Below are 16,486 nucleotides of genomic sequence, written 5' to 3'. Positions count from 1 at the left end.
TAGCAATTTTGTATTTATATTATAGTTCTAGTATGCTCCAAAACATGTAAAGATATCTGTACTTTTTTCAGTGTTTTTTGATAAAATATTCGGTAATTTCCGGCTCAGAGTTACAAACCGTAAGTACCGTTCGTCTCCCATTGTGCACGCCAATGGCCGTCGGTTGACAGGAACAATAAAGCGTAAACAAACGATGCCGGCAATTTTTGCGTGCTTGTCGAAAAAGTAGTGAGTTTCCCGGGAGCATACGTTTGTGCAACACTAGCAGTATTATCGGCCCGTAGCATTTCCACCTTTTATTTACATTCCCCGATTTTTTTTGTGGTTTTTGTTTTTCTTTTCTCCCTCCATTTGCTCCTTCCCTTGTCCGCTCCTTTGTCGCTGATCCCCGTTTCCAGTGTGCTAGGCGCGGCTACTGCAGGCCTTAACAAGTTTCCACTGCTGCAGTCGTTTACCAACAGCTCCAAAATTAATTACTCCAAGTTCCATGGCTCGATGTCGCTCTCGGCGATGTCGAAGGTAAGTTGGAGCACCGTGGCGGCAGCGCCGCATCGACAAACAAAACCCACCGCCGGAAGATATGCAACCGGCGGAACATCATGTGATAGCTTTTATCGACTGCGGCATTTCGGGTCTGGTGGCTGTTTCCGGGCAGTGCGACTCAGATCATTAGAATAACGATAGAAGAAAAACCTGTTCCCGATAAACCGGCTACATTCCGTCGAGTCTTCTGCGTTCTGAACAAACAAGTCGCTAGCGCCGTTGCATTCAGTTTCGATTGTTCGCAGCGTACGGAAGTGTTTTAAAATCTCAACATGGCTAACGTAGATATTCTTCCCGAATCGCAGCCCATCCTGTACTCGTACTGGCGCAGTTCCTGCTCCTGGCGCGTCCGCATTGCGCTGAACCTGAAGGAAATCCCGTACGATATCAAACCGATCAGCTTGATCAAGTCGGGCGGCGAGCAGCACTGCAACGAGTACCGAGAGGTGAACCCAATGGAGCAAGTTCCCGCACTGCAAATCGGTAAGTGTGTTTTTGTTTCGTTTTTTATTGTCACTGTTCTACTACGAAGCACGTTTCCAGTTCCTTCTTAACGTACGCGATGGTATAGTTGAAAAACAGAACGCTCTGGGCGAGACAAAGCTCCAGATTGTTGAGCGCATCGGTATAGGCTTTCGCGTTGTAATCGGCAATCGTTTCCAGCTCGAATTGTAAATGAAGCCACGCTGCCTCCAATTACAGCAGGCGTTGGCTTAACGCTAGTAACTGTTCCGATGAATCACTTTCACTTTGTAACACGTGTAACGCTCCCGTGACGGTTTCGCTGGCTAGTCGATTCGCGGTTGAATGTGCTGCTACATATTGCTTCCCGTTTCGCAGTTCTAAAATCGAACCGTGGAAATAGTCACTACATTGCGAAATATCATCACCGAACAGACGAGCGTAGGTCGTTTGAGCTTCGAGAGCTTCCTCGTAGCATACAGCTTCCCGGGATGAAAGCTCGCCATTGAACGATTCGATAAAATCCAGCACCTCTTGGGTACGGTACCGACCGACGATGCTCGTGTCGCCGATTTGCCCTAACGCAACGGATCGGATGTCGTCGAATGCAGTGCGTTCGTTTTCTCTCACTTGTACCATTTTAAAGTTTATACTTCGACCTAGTGTTGCGAACTTGGTTTGATATTGCCCCAGGCTAGTAGAGTAGCACTTCGGTAGGATCGTGAAAAGGATCATCACTAGAAGGAAAGATACGTTCGCACTTCTACTAGGCAGGAGCATGCTTATGCAAAGTGTGTAAAAAGAAACAGCTATTGACTAATTTTATTAGCATTTTATCTGGAAATGTTCTAGCTTATCTGCATAATGCCTCAAATGATAAGAACGATTTGGTTTGAAAGCCGTACAATAGATTATATTCCGGTTAATTAATTACTACGTTTCAAAGTGCAATGTGCCCGATCAGTCCCGATCGACCGTGTTTCTGTATGTCTATCTTTATTTTGAGCTCATCTTTGTCCCACTTTCACAGTTCGTTTCGATTTCCTCCTCTATCACCTCAACATCGACCTGCTGGTAGACGAGCGCCCGATCGATGCACAATTCCATCCGTCTCATTGTACCGGTAACAGTCTCGTCATGCCGCTCGAGCTCTTCCCGTAGCGTAGTTTCGTACGACTCCCAAGTGCTCCGATACGATTCCAGCTCATCGGTGAGCTGTCCGCGAATGCCCTCACGGTTGAAAATGTTACTCATGCCCAGGGTGCGGATGACCTGGTAGGTGGCAGTTTTCATGATGCGCTGCGCCGAGGAAGCCTGCGGGCGGAATCGATCAAGCCTATCGTACTCCAAGTCTTGGTGAGCTTCACGCATACAGTTCCGTATATCGACACCCCACATGGAACGGTAGAAGGCGTAATACTGGTCCAAAAATTGCCAGCAAACATCACTCAAGCTGTCCCGCTCGTTTTCCAACAGCTCTGCCACGTACGCATCACGGATTCGCATCTGCACGGTAGCGTCACCGATCTGTGCCAGTATTCTACGGTTGAACAGCCCGTTCAGTTCACTGTTGGCAGTCCAGCTAGCGGCCACATCCCGTACCGCCTGTGAGCTTAGGTTGGCCAACTCGGACTGATACTCCAATAGAAAGCCATCGACAGTGGTCGTCGCAAGTAGGGCCGTCCCGAAGACGCACACTATACTTATCCACTTTGTCAGCATTTTCTCTCTCTTCGGGTGCTTTGGTCGACCGTCTCTTTGTGCAGATGCGTAACTGAACGCAACTAATCACACCGCAATCGCTAAAATGAATGGATTTTCCCTCGGGCCCACCGAAAAATAAAAACGGAAGCAACTTGTCAAATGAAAACGAACCACCGAATGGCGTCATCTACAACCGTGGTTTATGGTTTTATTGTCCGCACGATAATTTCGCTGACCGCGAGCGCCCGTTTACGACCTCCGCACCGACACCTTACAAGTAGCAGTTATCGTCCAGATAGCTCTTGATGTACTCGGTATCGCTGTCCTGCCAGTAGAACGCCTCATCGCGGCAATCTTCGAAGCGATTGATCGTGATGTACGCATCGTCCCCGTGCTTGGCCAGCTCCTCCTCCAGCAGCGTCCGGTAGCTGTCTCGCAGCACGGAGAAGTATTCCAATTCTTCCTGTAGCTCGGCCACGACCTCCTCCTCGTTGAGCACGTTCGTGCGTCCGAGCGTGATCACGGTTTGGCTGATGGAGCGGAAGTTTTCCTTCGCGTACGACCGTTCGACCGGCAGGAATCGGTACAGCGCATCGGCCTGCAGATCGGCGAACGCGTAGTACGCACAGTCCTGTATGTCGTACTCCTGGAATATGCGGTACAGCTCGAACAGGAACTGCGTGTACTCGCGGCACTCGTCCTCGACGTCGTCCCGGTTTTGGATGTACTGCTCGAGCTCGCGGCTCGCCTGGCGCATGCGCGGTATCATGCTGCCGAACTCGAGCAGCAGCTCGCGGTTAAACTCCCGGATTAGCTCACCGTTGAACTCGCGCATCTGCTGCAGCTCAAACTCGACCTCGCGCGCCAGCTCGGAAAAGTTGCCATTGTAGTCGACCAGGAAGTTGGCCCGCGTCGTACCGGCCCAGGCGGACAGAAGCACCAGGGCGAGGGGCACTAACAGATTGGCGGTGGAACGCATTTTTCTTTACACTTTCCTTACAAACGAATCCTTGCGTAGACAAACGACTACTGAAACGACGGCTGTAAGATGGCGCAATAATTACGGATTCGGGCCGAAGGTGTTAGATAAGCCGGCATAAACCAATATTAATCTTATATCTCTGGTTGTAAACTTCCAAGCACAGGAGGAAATTATCTGAATGTCGTCCCTGTAGCTAGTGAATGCGTGTGCGTCACAAAGTAGAAGTGGAAGGTTGATTCTCCAATGGCAATGACGCAACGATTGTAGTATGAAATGTTCCTGTTTTATTTCCTCAAACATGTTTGTACCGTGTCATATCGTTCAAATCCTTATCGTCCTATCTATCGTCATCGATTTACGCGTAAATGGGGTACAAATGGTCAATCCGTTTATACTTTTAATCAATTGTAGATGCGTTTTAATGCTTCATCACACACTGTGTAGACGGTATTATTTCCAAGTCATGCAACCAGTCTCCAAATACCCAAGGACATAATCCATATCGAGCTGGTGCAGGGTGACCGTCGTGTCGAGACAATCGGACAGTGTAGCTCGCACCGGATGGTCCGCACGAGCGAATCGGTCCAGCTCCCTATTCAAAACCTCCTGCAGCGCACTGTTGTAACTGTTAAACGCGTAGTACTCTTCCTGCAGCACTTCAAGTATGTTGTCCATCTGCGTGATCTTATTGTACTGCTCCAGGATGAGTCCAACGCGATGTGTTAGCTCCGTCGCATCACGGTGGACAATGTTGGCGAAGCTGAAGAATCGTTGCTTTGTCCAGTAGTCGAGCAAACCCATCGTGTAAGCGGCACAGGCCTGCAACTCAGCCTGTCCGATCGTGCGGAATATCTTGAGCAGTTCCAGCAACAAAACACGACACGGTTGACCGATCGTGTCGGCCTGCAGGATTGCACTCTCGGTTGTATTGTCGATCGATCTCATCTCGAGCGTAGCATTGGCGAGCAATTTTACCAGCTCCTTGTTGAAGGTGAGCGTTGCGTTCGAGTTGCCCTGCCGCTTTATCTGCATCGTTACTTCCAGTATGGAGGCGTACTTGCTGAACCACTCCTGGTGCTGCACAATGCCGGCCACTTTTTCGGATGCACTGGACGCAGCAACGTAGACCAGGAAAATGGCACACAAAAACAATTTCCAATTCCATGTTGGATGCATTCTGGATGAAGTGTTTTGGATGAACTAGATTCGTTATTAGCACTATAAGACAGAATTGTGTCGTGCTTAATTGACACGCGATACGTAACTGTAAGGCAAATTGTACTGCCAAATCAAAACCTTCCAGACGATCGAGATAATGGTCCGGTTTGTTTTGGGTTCGCGCGATGCGACGTCAATGAAATATTTCGTTATCAGGGAGGAAGTAACCGCCAACAGTCAAAGAATCGTCCAGATGGATAAGGTTGAAATATTTCATTTACTTCGCTGCAAGATTTACTACGATACGATGTAGCGTTACATTCTTTAGCAGTTGGTTCGTTTTTATCACACTTTATTGACGTTGATTACGCGCACGTGTGCTGTTGTATTAACAGTACAGATTAACATAATCCAGCACAAACTCCATGTCGGACTTGTAAGCCATCAACATGTCGTCCAGACAGTGGTACAGCTCCATCCGCAGCCGATGTTCCGGATCGTCGAAACGCTCAAGCTCGTAGTCCAGTATAATCTGGTAGCTGTTGTAGATCCAGCTAAAGTTTTCATAGTACGCCCCCAACAGTTGTTCGATGCCGTAGATCTGAGCTAGAGAGTTATAGCTGGCCAGCACGCGTATGACCCGGTGCGTCAGTTGTGTCAGTTGTCCGTTCACGTAATCCGCATACCGGAAGAACCTGCTCATCGTCCACGGTACCATGTCCTGGGCCGTATACCAGGCGCACTGCTTCATCTCGACCACCGCGTACCAGGTGTACTGGTTCTGCAAATCCAGCACAATGTTCCTGCACGCATTGTCCGTAATGTCGGCATCCTCGATCGACTGTAACGTTTCATTGCTCGTTCGTCGAAGCGTTACCGTCGCGTTAGCGAGCATTCGTAGCTGATCGGTGTTGAGCTGGCGTGTGGCAGCTGAATTAATGTGTCGCCTTTCCTGCATCAACTGCTCCCCATCGCTCGAGTGATTGGCGAAACGGTCCTGGTAGCTGACGATGGCAGGCACAGCGGAAACACGCTGCCAGCCTAATAGCAGTATCGCGCAGTACGCTACAATATTGTAAAGCTTGAACGACATTTTACACCCCTCCGGCGGTTTGCTGGTCCGAGAACTGATGTGCGCATTCCGAGTGCCCTATACCTAACCGATCCAGCAGAATCGGCGGATCACCTTGATAAGCAGGCGATAAGTGGCTTACGTGGTTGTAAATCGTACGGCTCCTGTCGTGCTGTTATCGTAGATAGTGCTTACGATATCCTCAAGGATGCTGTTCCAGTTCCAGAGATAAATTTTATTTCAAAATCGTACATTACATTGCTATTGGCGCTCTCAAGCTTGCTTATTTCGGTGTTGCTACCTGTCACCTGTTTTTATTTTCTACCTCTATTTATGCTTAATCTGAAAGCTCGCCTAACTTTACTACTCCCGACAGTTGGTTGCTATGTAGCTGAGCGTGTACTCCATGTCACTTTCATACCAGCCGACGGTGGTATCGAGACACTCGTACAGCTCCTTGCGCACCGGATGATCCGCATCAGCGAATCGTTCCAACTCGGCACTCAGGATGAACTGGTAGCTGTTGTAGATGTAGTTGAAGTCTTCGTAGTACAGCTGCAGCTGATCGTCGATTCGGTCCATTTCGCTGATCTTGCTGTACGTCGCCAGCACCTGCGCGACTCGGTAGGTTAGCTGCGTTAGCTCACTGTGCACGTAGTCGGCATAGCGGAAGAAGCGCTCCAGCGTCCACGGTTTCAGCTGCTCGGTCGCCGTTTGGGCACAGTAGCGCATGTCAAACTCGCTGAACACGGTTAGCACGTCGCGCAAGTCTTTCACAAACTGGCGACACTCGTCGTCTATGCTCTCAGCACTCACGATCGTCTCGATCGTAGCATTTGCGATCTGCCGTAGCTCTACGGTAGCGTTACCGAGCAGTCGTACCAGCTCGATGTTGAACTGCGACGTTGCCATCGAGTTGCCGCTTCGCTTCGTTTGCATCAATATCTCGCCAGTCTGTGAATAGTTACCGAACTGCTCCTGGTAGAACACAAACGAGGGTACTGACTGTACGAGCGCCGGGGCGGCAAGCCCCAGAAAAACGACAGCAATCGTCCAGGGTATTGTTTTTCGGCTCATCTCGCTTTTTTTCAGCGTCAACGTAACACACTTCCTACCGTGGCAAGGGACTAATTACTTGTAAGCTTATTGTTTGTTGGGCACGGCAAACTGAGCGGATGTTATAAAGCCTGTTTTATCCCTATCCGGTTATTGCGGATGATAAGCAAGCGATAATTCGATTACTGAACGTTGAATTTTGACCACTGCTTTTAGTGATAGCGATAGATTTCCGTTTGCTGGTGTCGGTGCAATAATGTGGAATTCATCAAGAGCGACATTGTTTTGTGTGCAGTACATCGGAGGAGCAACCGACTGAGGAAAGGCTTAGCTGTGGTCAGTTCATGGTAATAAAGATGGCTGATAATGGCTCCATGGCAATCGACTAATGTGTGGTCATGATCGATTTACGCTGGCGACATCTGATGGAATATTCACCTACCATTTAAATAAGCTTTCCGGTGGCAAGGCTGCAAGCTTAGGTGAAGTCTATGTTGTTAGTACTTCATTATTCCTGTTCGTACTACCTAAATCATACTTAATGTTAATGTCCTAGACAAGCGATTCGTTACCCGGATTGCCCCAACGTACTTTGTGATTTAAATTCATTATTTGATTTGATTTGGTGTTAATGCTTTTATATCTTTATTGTTATTCACAGTGCTTACTATCATATAAAACTGAAAGAGTGGTCAATTTTGAGTATTGCAGGCACTTTCCACATAACTTAGCACATAGTCCATATAGAGTTGATGAAATGTAACGGTCATATCAAGACAGTCGAACAGAGAGGTCCGCAACGGATGGTTCGGAGCGTTGAAACGTTCTAGCTCTAGATTCAATGCGTTCTGAAACTGATTGTTGAAGTTGTTAAATGCGTAGTATTCTTCCGATAGTACTTCGAGTATGTTGTCCATCTGCGTGATCTTGTTGTACTGCTCCAGGATGAGTCCAACGCGATGTGTTAGCTCCGTTGCCTCACGGTGGACGATGTTAGCAATACCGTAGAATCGTTCATACGTCCAGTAGTCGAGCAATCCCGCCGTATATGCAGCACATTCCTGCAAATCTGCCTGTCCTTTCGCGCTATAAATCGCAAACTGTTGTAGCGCTAGCCGGCGACATGATTCATCGATTGTGTCGGCCTTCAGGATTGCACTCTCGGTCGTATTGTCGATCAGCCTCAACTCGATCGTAGCATTTACCAGCAGCTTCACCAGTTCCTTGTTGAAGTAAAGCGTTGCGTTTTAGTTACCCTGACGCTTTATCTGCATCGTTTCTTCCAGTATGGAGGCGTACTCGCTAAACCACTCTTGGTACTGCACAATGGCGGACAGTTGTTCGGTTGCAGTGGTGGATACAGATACGCAGAGCAGGAATGTAGCACACAGTGCCAGCCTGTAGCTCGAACGATTCATTGTGATTTGAAAACTAAATGGTTCAATCGGAATAGAAGGTAAAAGCAATAGAGAATGCGTCGTACTGCGCTGAAGCGAGATATGCAACTGCGAAATTTTACACCATCCACATGGACTAAGGTTAGCACAGGGGATAATCTAGAAAGATAAGAAGTACGATTATTTCGCTATAAAACAAGGCAAGACGGTTGGGGGTTGAAATATTTCATGTACACTGAGAAACTACAATGGACAGAGCTTTTTAATTTCTCAGATCACGAACAGTTTGTATGACGCTCTTGGTAAGCGACATCTGTTTGCAAAATAGGTGAATATACGAGGAAAGCTTTGACGCATTGAATGCTCATAAAAGGTGTAAATATCAAGTTTAAACTTTATTTACGATAAGTGATACAGAAAATCGTCCTACCATCCGTCTGTTGTGTTCTTGAAATGGCTTCTTATCGCCGGATAAGTCATACCACACATTTCAAGCTTCAGGATTTTTTTCTGTTTGTCATGAATGAATTAAGCGTTTTAGATTCTTCATATCTCCACGGCATGTGAATGTCACATCACGAGGGCAGGATATAAATCCCGTGAAGGTATGAGGGTCAATTGCGTTATCAGAGCAGTAGCGAGCAACCTGTGCACACCTGTTGAATGACTGTGGCACCATGTTTCCGCAATCTTCAGCGCTCAGGTGCTCTAACATCTGGAAACAAACGCAAAAGAAAACAAAACCAGAAAGAAACGCACATGGTACATCGAGCACGAAAATGGTGTACCTTGCCCCAATCTAATCGGATGGCCTGCTTCAGCCCCGATTAACTCGAACTGCCCGATCGGCTTCCTTCGCTTCCGCCGTTACTGATATAAACAGCGCGGAGCCGGGAGCTGCTGCTGCAATTAGGTAAATTTAGTTGTTGCGCGTGCAGTGTCCGTTTAGAAGAGGTTGACTGAAGTAGAGCATTTAACAAAATGGCGTGGAGTTTGTCGTTCGTCCTTATCGCAGCATGCGCCCTGCTGGTGAGTAGCTTTCCCAAACCCACTGCGTGTCACCGCGTGTGGATCGGGATGAATCATGGGCCTTTTTCTGGCGAGAAAAGCGCAAGTTGTGACAAACACAGCGTTATGGGAGCGACCAGATACCGAGCCACGATCACGTAATGATCATGTACGAAATATCCAATCTGTAGGCTAGTGGCGTTAGTGCTGCACCATCGAAAACGGCTGTGAAACCACGCAGCCAGGAGCTCCGCGATGCGATCGAGGAGTATCGCGTCCGGTTCGATGAGCTGCACAAGGAAAAGGATCAGTTCCTGCAGTTTGCTCGTACCGGGCTTTGGGCTACGGTGCGTGCGATGAACGAAGAGGTGCTGCAGGATATGGGCGAAACGCGCAACATCGTGGAGTACGGTTTCGACGATGTGCGTCTAGACATTAGTCTGCTGATCGTGGAGGGCAACCACAACGAGCAGTGCCTGCTGGATCTGGTGTACGAAATCGTGGAGGAGAAGGTACAGCTGGGCCAGGAAATCAGTCGCTGTGCGGACGATACGACCGATGCTAAGGACTCACTGCCGGAGTCGTTCTACGAGTTCCTGAATCTGCTGCAGCGTCTGTCGAACTCGATCGCCGAAACGACGCTGTACACGTTCGTGAGCCAAAACTCGGTGAACGATCCGGAGCGTCATCTCGAGTTTCTGGAGGAAGCGTTCGAGGAAACGGACCGTGCCTGGAACGAGGAAGCGTTGCCGCTGGTGCAGTTCGAGCTGGACGCCATGGAGTACAACCGCCCGCTGATTGTGGCCGACAGCGCACAGTGTCTGCAGGAAATCAACGACAGGCAGCAGGCATTCGAGGACTCGATCCGTGAGCGTATCCCATCGTGCTTGTAAACAAGCTACGGGGGAAGAGTGCACTCATTACTAAGAAATAATACATACAAATACATACTACCATTGTGGGAAACGTTCCCTTTGAAATGTGACTGGGTTTTTTAAATATTGTTCCCATTAGTATCTGGGATATTTGAAGAGTGTATGTATATGTAAGAAATGTAAAATGATTGAATCAGAGATAGAGCACGATATTGCTTTTGTCACATGGAACACTGTTGTTAGATTGTATGTTGATTGAAATTCATTGTTGGGGTCATAATGCCTATTGCCTCTAGGTACTCTCTAACCATTGAACGAATATTGCTAACATTCAGGCGTTTATGTGCGTAGCTGTTTTGTGTACGAGTGTTATGAGCGCAGTCTGAAGTCGTCTGTGGGAATTAAAAAAAAAACCTTCATTCATGCTTGATTTGTGGCATGTTATTGTATATTGTGGAATGTAGCATCTTCAATAGTGGGACAGGATGTCTTATAAGCGATAAAGTTACACTCCACGTACATCTTGAACGTTTTTGTTCAACGAAAACCTTAAACCTTTGAAGCTGCAATTCCCGGGTAACTTCGTCCGTCCTTCGAGACACATAACACCGTTAACAGCTTACGCGGAATAACGTAATCCATAGCACCATCAGAAACGGAGAGATAGTGCCGCGCTTCCTCGAATGTGGTGGTGTGGTTTTGTCGATAAGGAAAATTGTTTTTCACCTTCGTCTTGCACATCCGATGATTATCGACTATCGTGCAATTTGATAAAGTCCTCCCCCCCCCCCACACGAATACATTTGGGATGGTGGGGCGGCCTTACACCTAAACCTTAAAAGGGGAAGCCGGCTCCGGTTAATCGTACCTCGATGCCCTTGGCTTATCTAAATTCCGTTCGCAATTGGTCCATTAATCTATTAGCTAACAAACCATCGGCAATCCGATAAGGTGCTCAATTGAATTATCTCGGTGATATGTATGTGCGAGCTTTTGATGCATGATCGAATGTAATAGATGTTTCTTTTTTGTGTGTTTCGTGGTTATATTATATGCAACCGGATATTTAACGCTAATAGTTTATTGCACAACGGTTACGCAGGAAATGCAGAAACGATGGGAAAGCCTGCAGTCTCTAACAGATGCTGTACCGATGTATCCTTCCCAGTTAGCAGCTGTTGATCTGACCGCGCACGGTATTCATCGCCGTGTTGAGGCTTGCAATGACCGCGCTCAGACAGACGCGGTTTTCCTCCACCAGTGCCGGACGGTTGATTTCCAGATTGTCCAGATCTTCCTGCGCTTCCGGGCGCGCCACATTGTCCCAGAACTCGACCTGGTTGGCGAAGTTCTCCTCCAGCCACTCCACGTGCTCCTCCGGATCGGTGAACGAGTTGTGAATGGCGAACGTGTACAGCGTGTACTCGGACGCAGCGGTAGCAATGCGCTGCAGCGTGTTGGTCAGCGCCCGGAACTCATCGCCCAGTCCCTCCTTGATCTGGATCTTGTCGGCGGCACAGGAGCTCATGCCCTCGCCGGCACGACGGCCCTCCTCAATCACCCGGTCAACCAGTCCGAGCAGGCACTGTTCGTTCGCGTTCGGTTCGAGAATGGCATTGGCAATCTCTTCGCGCGTGTCGGCCAGGATATCGTCGATATCGTTGCGAGCGTTGCCGAGATTGACCAGCGTCGCCTCGTTCAGGCCCTTCAGCTCGGCCCGAATCAGCACGCGGGCAAGGCGAATGAAATCGTCCTTGTCTTCGTGCAGCTCGTCGAAACGTACCCGATAGTCTTCGGTAATTTCGGCCAGCTCGCGCATCGACAGTTGCGCCGTGACGGACTATGATGGGGGGAAAGATGCGTTGAAACATCTCTGTTTGCACTGGCTTTCTTTTTCTCAGCATAATGTCACTCTCAGACAGCTGGTTTAATTACTTACCACGGCAGCAAAAAGGACGCACAGGGCGAAGGAAGCAAACGTTTTCATCTTTTTGTCACGTCGAGCAGCGAAACGAACGGTAGTAAGGAGTGCTATATGCTATATCAAAACAGCGACCAAGCGACAGCTCTTATATAATTTTGAGTTCTACTCCTGGATAAGCTAGGTACGGATAACTTCTGCGGCAGTGAGCAATTTTACGTCATATGTTGCCCATTATTTGCCTCCTTAGCGAACGTGTCACAGGGGCGCAAGCGAGAGGACCAATGTTTTGCTATCATTCCGATTAGATTAGTGAATACAGTCGAGTACAGCGGTCTCTTAATCAGGAAAAACAACAACTTTACCTAGTAAATACGGGTTTATTAGAAGCCATATCTCGATAATTGAGCACCACACACCCTCAGGCGATACGCTCCATTCCTCCCTGTCCGCTGCCCCCTTTAGGTTCTCGGGCGATATCTTGTTACACCAGGCTCAAAATCCAACCGGAAGATGGCATCACCAACCCCCCGCGAATATAACGCACCGAAGCGGGAAGACTAGGGAAAGCCAAGTTACGAACACTGCAGTGCATCCTCGAGCAGAAGACCCATGTTGAACACAAAGTTACGCGCGATCGTATCGGACATTGCCCAGATGTCGCGGCGCACATTGTTCACGACCTCCTGGAAGTTGGCCAGTTCCTGCTCGATGCCGGTCAGCACACGCTCGATTTTGTTCTCCTCGCCCTCGTAGTAGTACGCCAGCTCTGCGAGCGTAATGTCCAAATCCGTCACCGCGTTCGAGCGGCTCAGCTTCTCCACCACCGTGCTTTGCAGGGCGGTCGAGCTGTTCTGGAAGGCCTGCACCTGCGGGTAGAAGAAGACGCGCGACGCCGTCGACATGTCGGCGTAGGCCAGCTCGGCCGCCAGGCTAATGTCGGCCGCCGATTGTGTAGCCTGCCGGAGCGCTTCGTCGTTCTTCTCGACAATGCACGGGTTCTGCGTGTTGCCGATCTCGAGCGCGTGCTGCAGGATGGCGTCCTTCACGCGCAGCTTCTCCTCCTGTATCTGGGTGATCACAATGCCGAAGCGCGAGATGAACTGGGCGTTTAGGTTTTTGATCGCTAGCGATTGGTTCATGCGCAGCACACGCAGCTTGTAGTCGACGTCGTAGTGCAGCTGGTTAAACAGCCGGTCGAACTCGATCAGCACCTCGCTGTCGGCGGCACGGGGCAGCACCTTTTTGACCACCTCCGGCACTGCGACCGTTTTCGACCATACGAGCTGTTCAGCAGGGGAAAGAGGGCACAACGATAGCATGAAATATTTCACCATCTTTCAGTGGTAGGTTCACTCTCGTTTTGCTCACCTGCTGGCAGGCAAAGAATGCCAACACCGTCAGCAGTGCAAACTTTTGCCACATGGTGGATGGTTGATGTCACTTTCACTGAATGTATCGTAGCTTAAGACACAAACACTATTTAGAAGTGGTCACCTTCGATCACCTCAAGTTCTGGAGTAAAACTGATGCGGATTTGCTCTTAGCACTCGGTTCTATAGCAGTTCCGACGGATGCGCCATATTAGGGTAGTTGAATTCATCGGAAGCGGAATTGAAGCGGTCAGCTATACAGGTGACGGTGGACAATAAACGTGCCATATACCCAGCGCTTTATGATGTGTCTTCTATCAGTGGGTTCAATGAACAAAATGCCGCCAAAACCGACGCCGGCGACTTCATTGGTCAATTTGTATCTTCTGTAGTGCGTAACCGTTATCGCAATTGCTACAAACAGATGCTTCTTTGATGTTACGTTTGGAATAGTATGGCATTATTGGAACGATCATTTGAACGATCCGTGAAATATTTCATTACTTCATATAATGGAAACTGTTTTGATGATCAATCGATCAGGAGCGATCGCTCGTCATGTTTTTGTTACCAAATATGGGGAGAAGCTACCGTAAGAATAGAAAGATTGAGGAGTGATTTTCCATCATAATATTAGTACAAAACTGGCTAATGAATATCTTGTATGGCCCAATTACAGAAGAATGTGTCTAATATGAACCAAAGCAATTGAATATATCTAATATGAAAGTCAAACTGACTCAAAATGTCTAAAAAAACATAATATAGTTTAACAAAAATGCACCAAAAATTGATTCATCATTCATTTCACACAACAACCGATCGTTCGTGATCGATCGATCAGGACACCTACCAACGATTACTTAGAATATTGTGCTCCTTTTTTCAGATGGCCATACGCTCATTGAATCGGTTTCGATTATGTACTATTTGGAAGAAACGCGCCCTCAGCGTCCACTGATGCCCCAGGATGTTCTGAAGCGTGCCAAAGTGCGGGAAATCTGTGAGGTAAGTAAATGATTTCCCTTTCTCCCATCTCACTCCGACCGGTGTTACTAAACGTGCATATGTTCCGTTGTAGGTGATTGCATCCGGTGTTCAGCCACTGCAGAATCTGATAGTGCTGATCCACGTCGGTGAGGAGAAGAAGAAGGAATGGGCCCAGCATTGGATAACGCGCGGATTCCGTGCGATCGAGAAGCTGCTCTCCACGTCGGCGGGCAAATTCTGTGTGGGCGATGAGATCACCCTAGCCGACTGTTGCCTCGTGCCGCAGGTGTTCAATGCGCGCCGTTTCCACGTGGATCTGCGCCCGTATCCGATCATTCTGCGTATCGATCGCGAGCTCGAGGGTCATCCCGCATTCCGAGCGGCTCACCCATCCAACCAGCCCGACTGTCCACCGGAAGCTGCCAAGTAAGCGGCGTCGATCGTTTTCAGTGTAACTCACGCCTCTGTGGGGTTTTGGCGCAAGATTGACTCATTGCATTCCCCCGGGTTTCCTCGATACCTTTTCCCTTGTGTGTATACGACGATCATGCGAAACTGCAGAAAACGTGTAACGTGTTAACAGAGAAGCACAAACTAATCGCATCCCACCTTCTCTCACTCAATACCTCTGATATCCTAGCCAAACTGGTGTAGGATACTGTGTTTGCCAGATCAATGTAACATGAATTTAATCAGTCCCCAATGGCCATAAATCGTAACAATCTATCTAGTCGAGAAATTAGAAGCGTATCGTCGAGAATACGACCATTTGCCACTACGAAAACAAAGAGATGAATCACATTTTATTTACACGATAGAAGGATGTAACAAGTAACTTCACTCAAGCCAGTTGAGGTATCATATTCGAACAAAAGGTCGTAAGCGAATGCGCAATTTAGCTGGCTGAACACAATTAATGGAGAGCGTGTGGTGAATTTATTATACAGAATCAGTTACCACAGCAGATAAAAGTGAGAAAATGCGTCTGCCTGGCTAAATAACACAGCTACTAAACATGCCAGTCTTGTATTTGAGTGTTCGCTTCTAAAGTGACAGAAGAATCATTGTCGTAAAGTTTGCTTGCTTGGCATTACAAATCTTTTTAAAGTTTTCTTTTCTTTAAGCAATCATATTTGCCACATACCATTTAAAACGCATATTGCCAAACAAAACAATCACATTTGTTTGAATTTGGTAGAGAAGGAAAATCTCACTAAAACTGCAGACCGATGAGAAGCATCTATAAAATATTTTCTTCTCTTCTTACATTTATATTCCGGTTAATTCAAAAAGTGTTTTAAATATCCTTTCCTTCGACTTAAAATCAACATTACCTTTGTAAAAGTCATTTGGTTTGCGTGAATATGTGTGTGCCAATTTGGTTAGAATTTTGTGGTAATTTGACTTCAAAAATGAAAATTTAATCCATGCTTCCGGTTATGTGTTGCTTTATACGGCTTTTTCAAATGTTTGTGTGAGTGTTTGTGTTGTAAAACAAAACTGCTTCCCAGCAGGAAAGAGAGTGAATGAATATTGTGTGTGGTTTTCTTCTTTCAAATACGGAAACAATAAATATGTTGTAAAACATGCATTAAAATGCTGATGCAAGCAGCAACAATGTTTTTGTGAAAGCTTGCAATCAATTCCGAAACTTAATCGTAATAATTATGATTATCGATACAAATGATTCAGCCCGTACAGCGAATTCGAGCAGTTTCTCGAGCATGCGAGATTACCAACTACTCGATTGCGCTCTGCGTTCACTGGGTGGCGAACGCTGTCGTTTGCTTTCGTTAAATTCTGTTGACATGTCGATTCAAATAATACGTTACAAAAATCATTCTTTTTGCCCAGAACAAGCTGTTTAATAAAAAAATGAAATTGCTTTATGAAACAGATAAAAAATGAAACGATTTATTTTCCAATTTTTATTAGGTATGCTTGA

At 47.5% G+C, this 16,486-nt stretch overlaps 4 protein-coding genes across 4 annotated transcripts; 2 read left to right on the top strand and 2 right to left on the bottom strand.

Annotated features, from left to right (window-relative positions):
* The first annotated feature begins 163 nt into the window (after positions 1-163).
* Positions 164-16,156, top strand: LOC120894503 (probable maleylacetoacetate isomerase 2). The gene is made up of 5 exons (XM_040297129.1): positions 164-228; positions 399-519; positions 849-1,026; positions 14,441-14,559; positions 14,633-16,156. Exons 1-5 carry the CDS (start codon positions 194-196, stop codon positions 14,969-14,971), a joined length of 792 nt encoding a protein of 263 aa, XP_040153063.1. The 5' UTR covers positions 164-193; the 3' UTR covers positions 14,972-16,156.
* LOC120894505 lies at positions 9,278-10,367 on the top strand. The gene is made up of 2 exons (XM_040297132.1): positions 9,278-9,403; positions 9,574-10,367. The coding sequence occupies exons 1-2, from the start codon at positions 9,356-9,358 to the stop codon at positions 10,273-10,275; spliced, it is 750 nt and encodes a 249-aa protein (XP_040153066.1). The 5' UTR covers positions 9,278-9,355; the 3' UTR covers positions 10,276-10,367.
* On the bottom strand, positions 11,282-12,474 carry LOC120894506. Its single transcript, XM_040297133.1, has 2 exons — positions 12,197-12,474; positions 11,282-12,097 (listed from the first exon to the last, which is right to left on the bottom strand). Exons 1-2 carry the CDS (start codon positions 12,242-12,244, stop codon positions 11,426-11,428), a joined length of 720 nt encoding a protein of 239 aa, XP_040153067.1. The 5' UTR covers positions 12,245-12,474; the 3' UTR covers positions 11,282-11,425.
* On the bottom strand, positions 12,549-14,082 carry LOC120894504. Its single transcript, XM_040297130.1, has 2 exons — positions 13,550-14,082; positions 12,549-13,464 (listed from the first exon to the last, which is right to left on the bottom strand). The coding sequence occupies exons 1-2, from the start codon at positions 13,601-13,603 to the stop codon at positions 12,754-12,756; spliced, it is 765 nt and encodes a 254-aa protein (XP_040153064.1). The 5' UTR covers positions 13,604-14,082; the 3' UTR covers positions 12,549-12,753.
* Positions 16,157-16,486: the final 330 nt, after the last annotated feature.

This window comes from Anopheles arabiensis, chromosome 2 (assembly GCF_016920715.1).
Source record: "Anopheles arabiensis isolate DONGOLA chromosome 2, AaraD3, whole genome shotgun sequence".
NCBI classification, from domain to species: domain Eukaryota; kingdom Metazoa; phylum Arthropoda; class Insecta; order Diptera; family Culicidae; genus Anopheles; species Anopheles arabiensis.
Note: the sequence above shows the minus strand (reverse complement) of the source record. Positions and strands in the feature narration are given on the sequence as shown.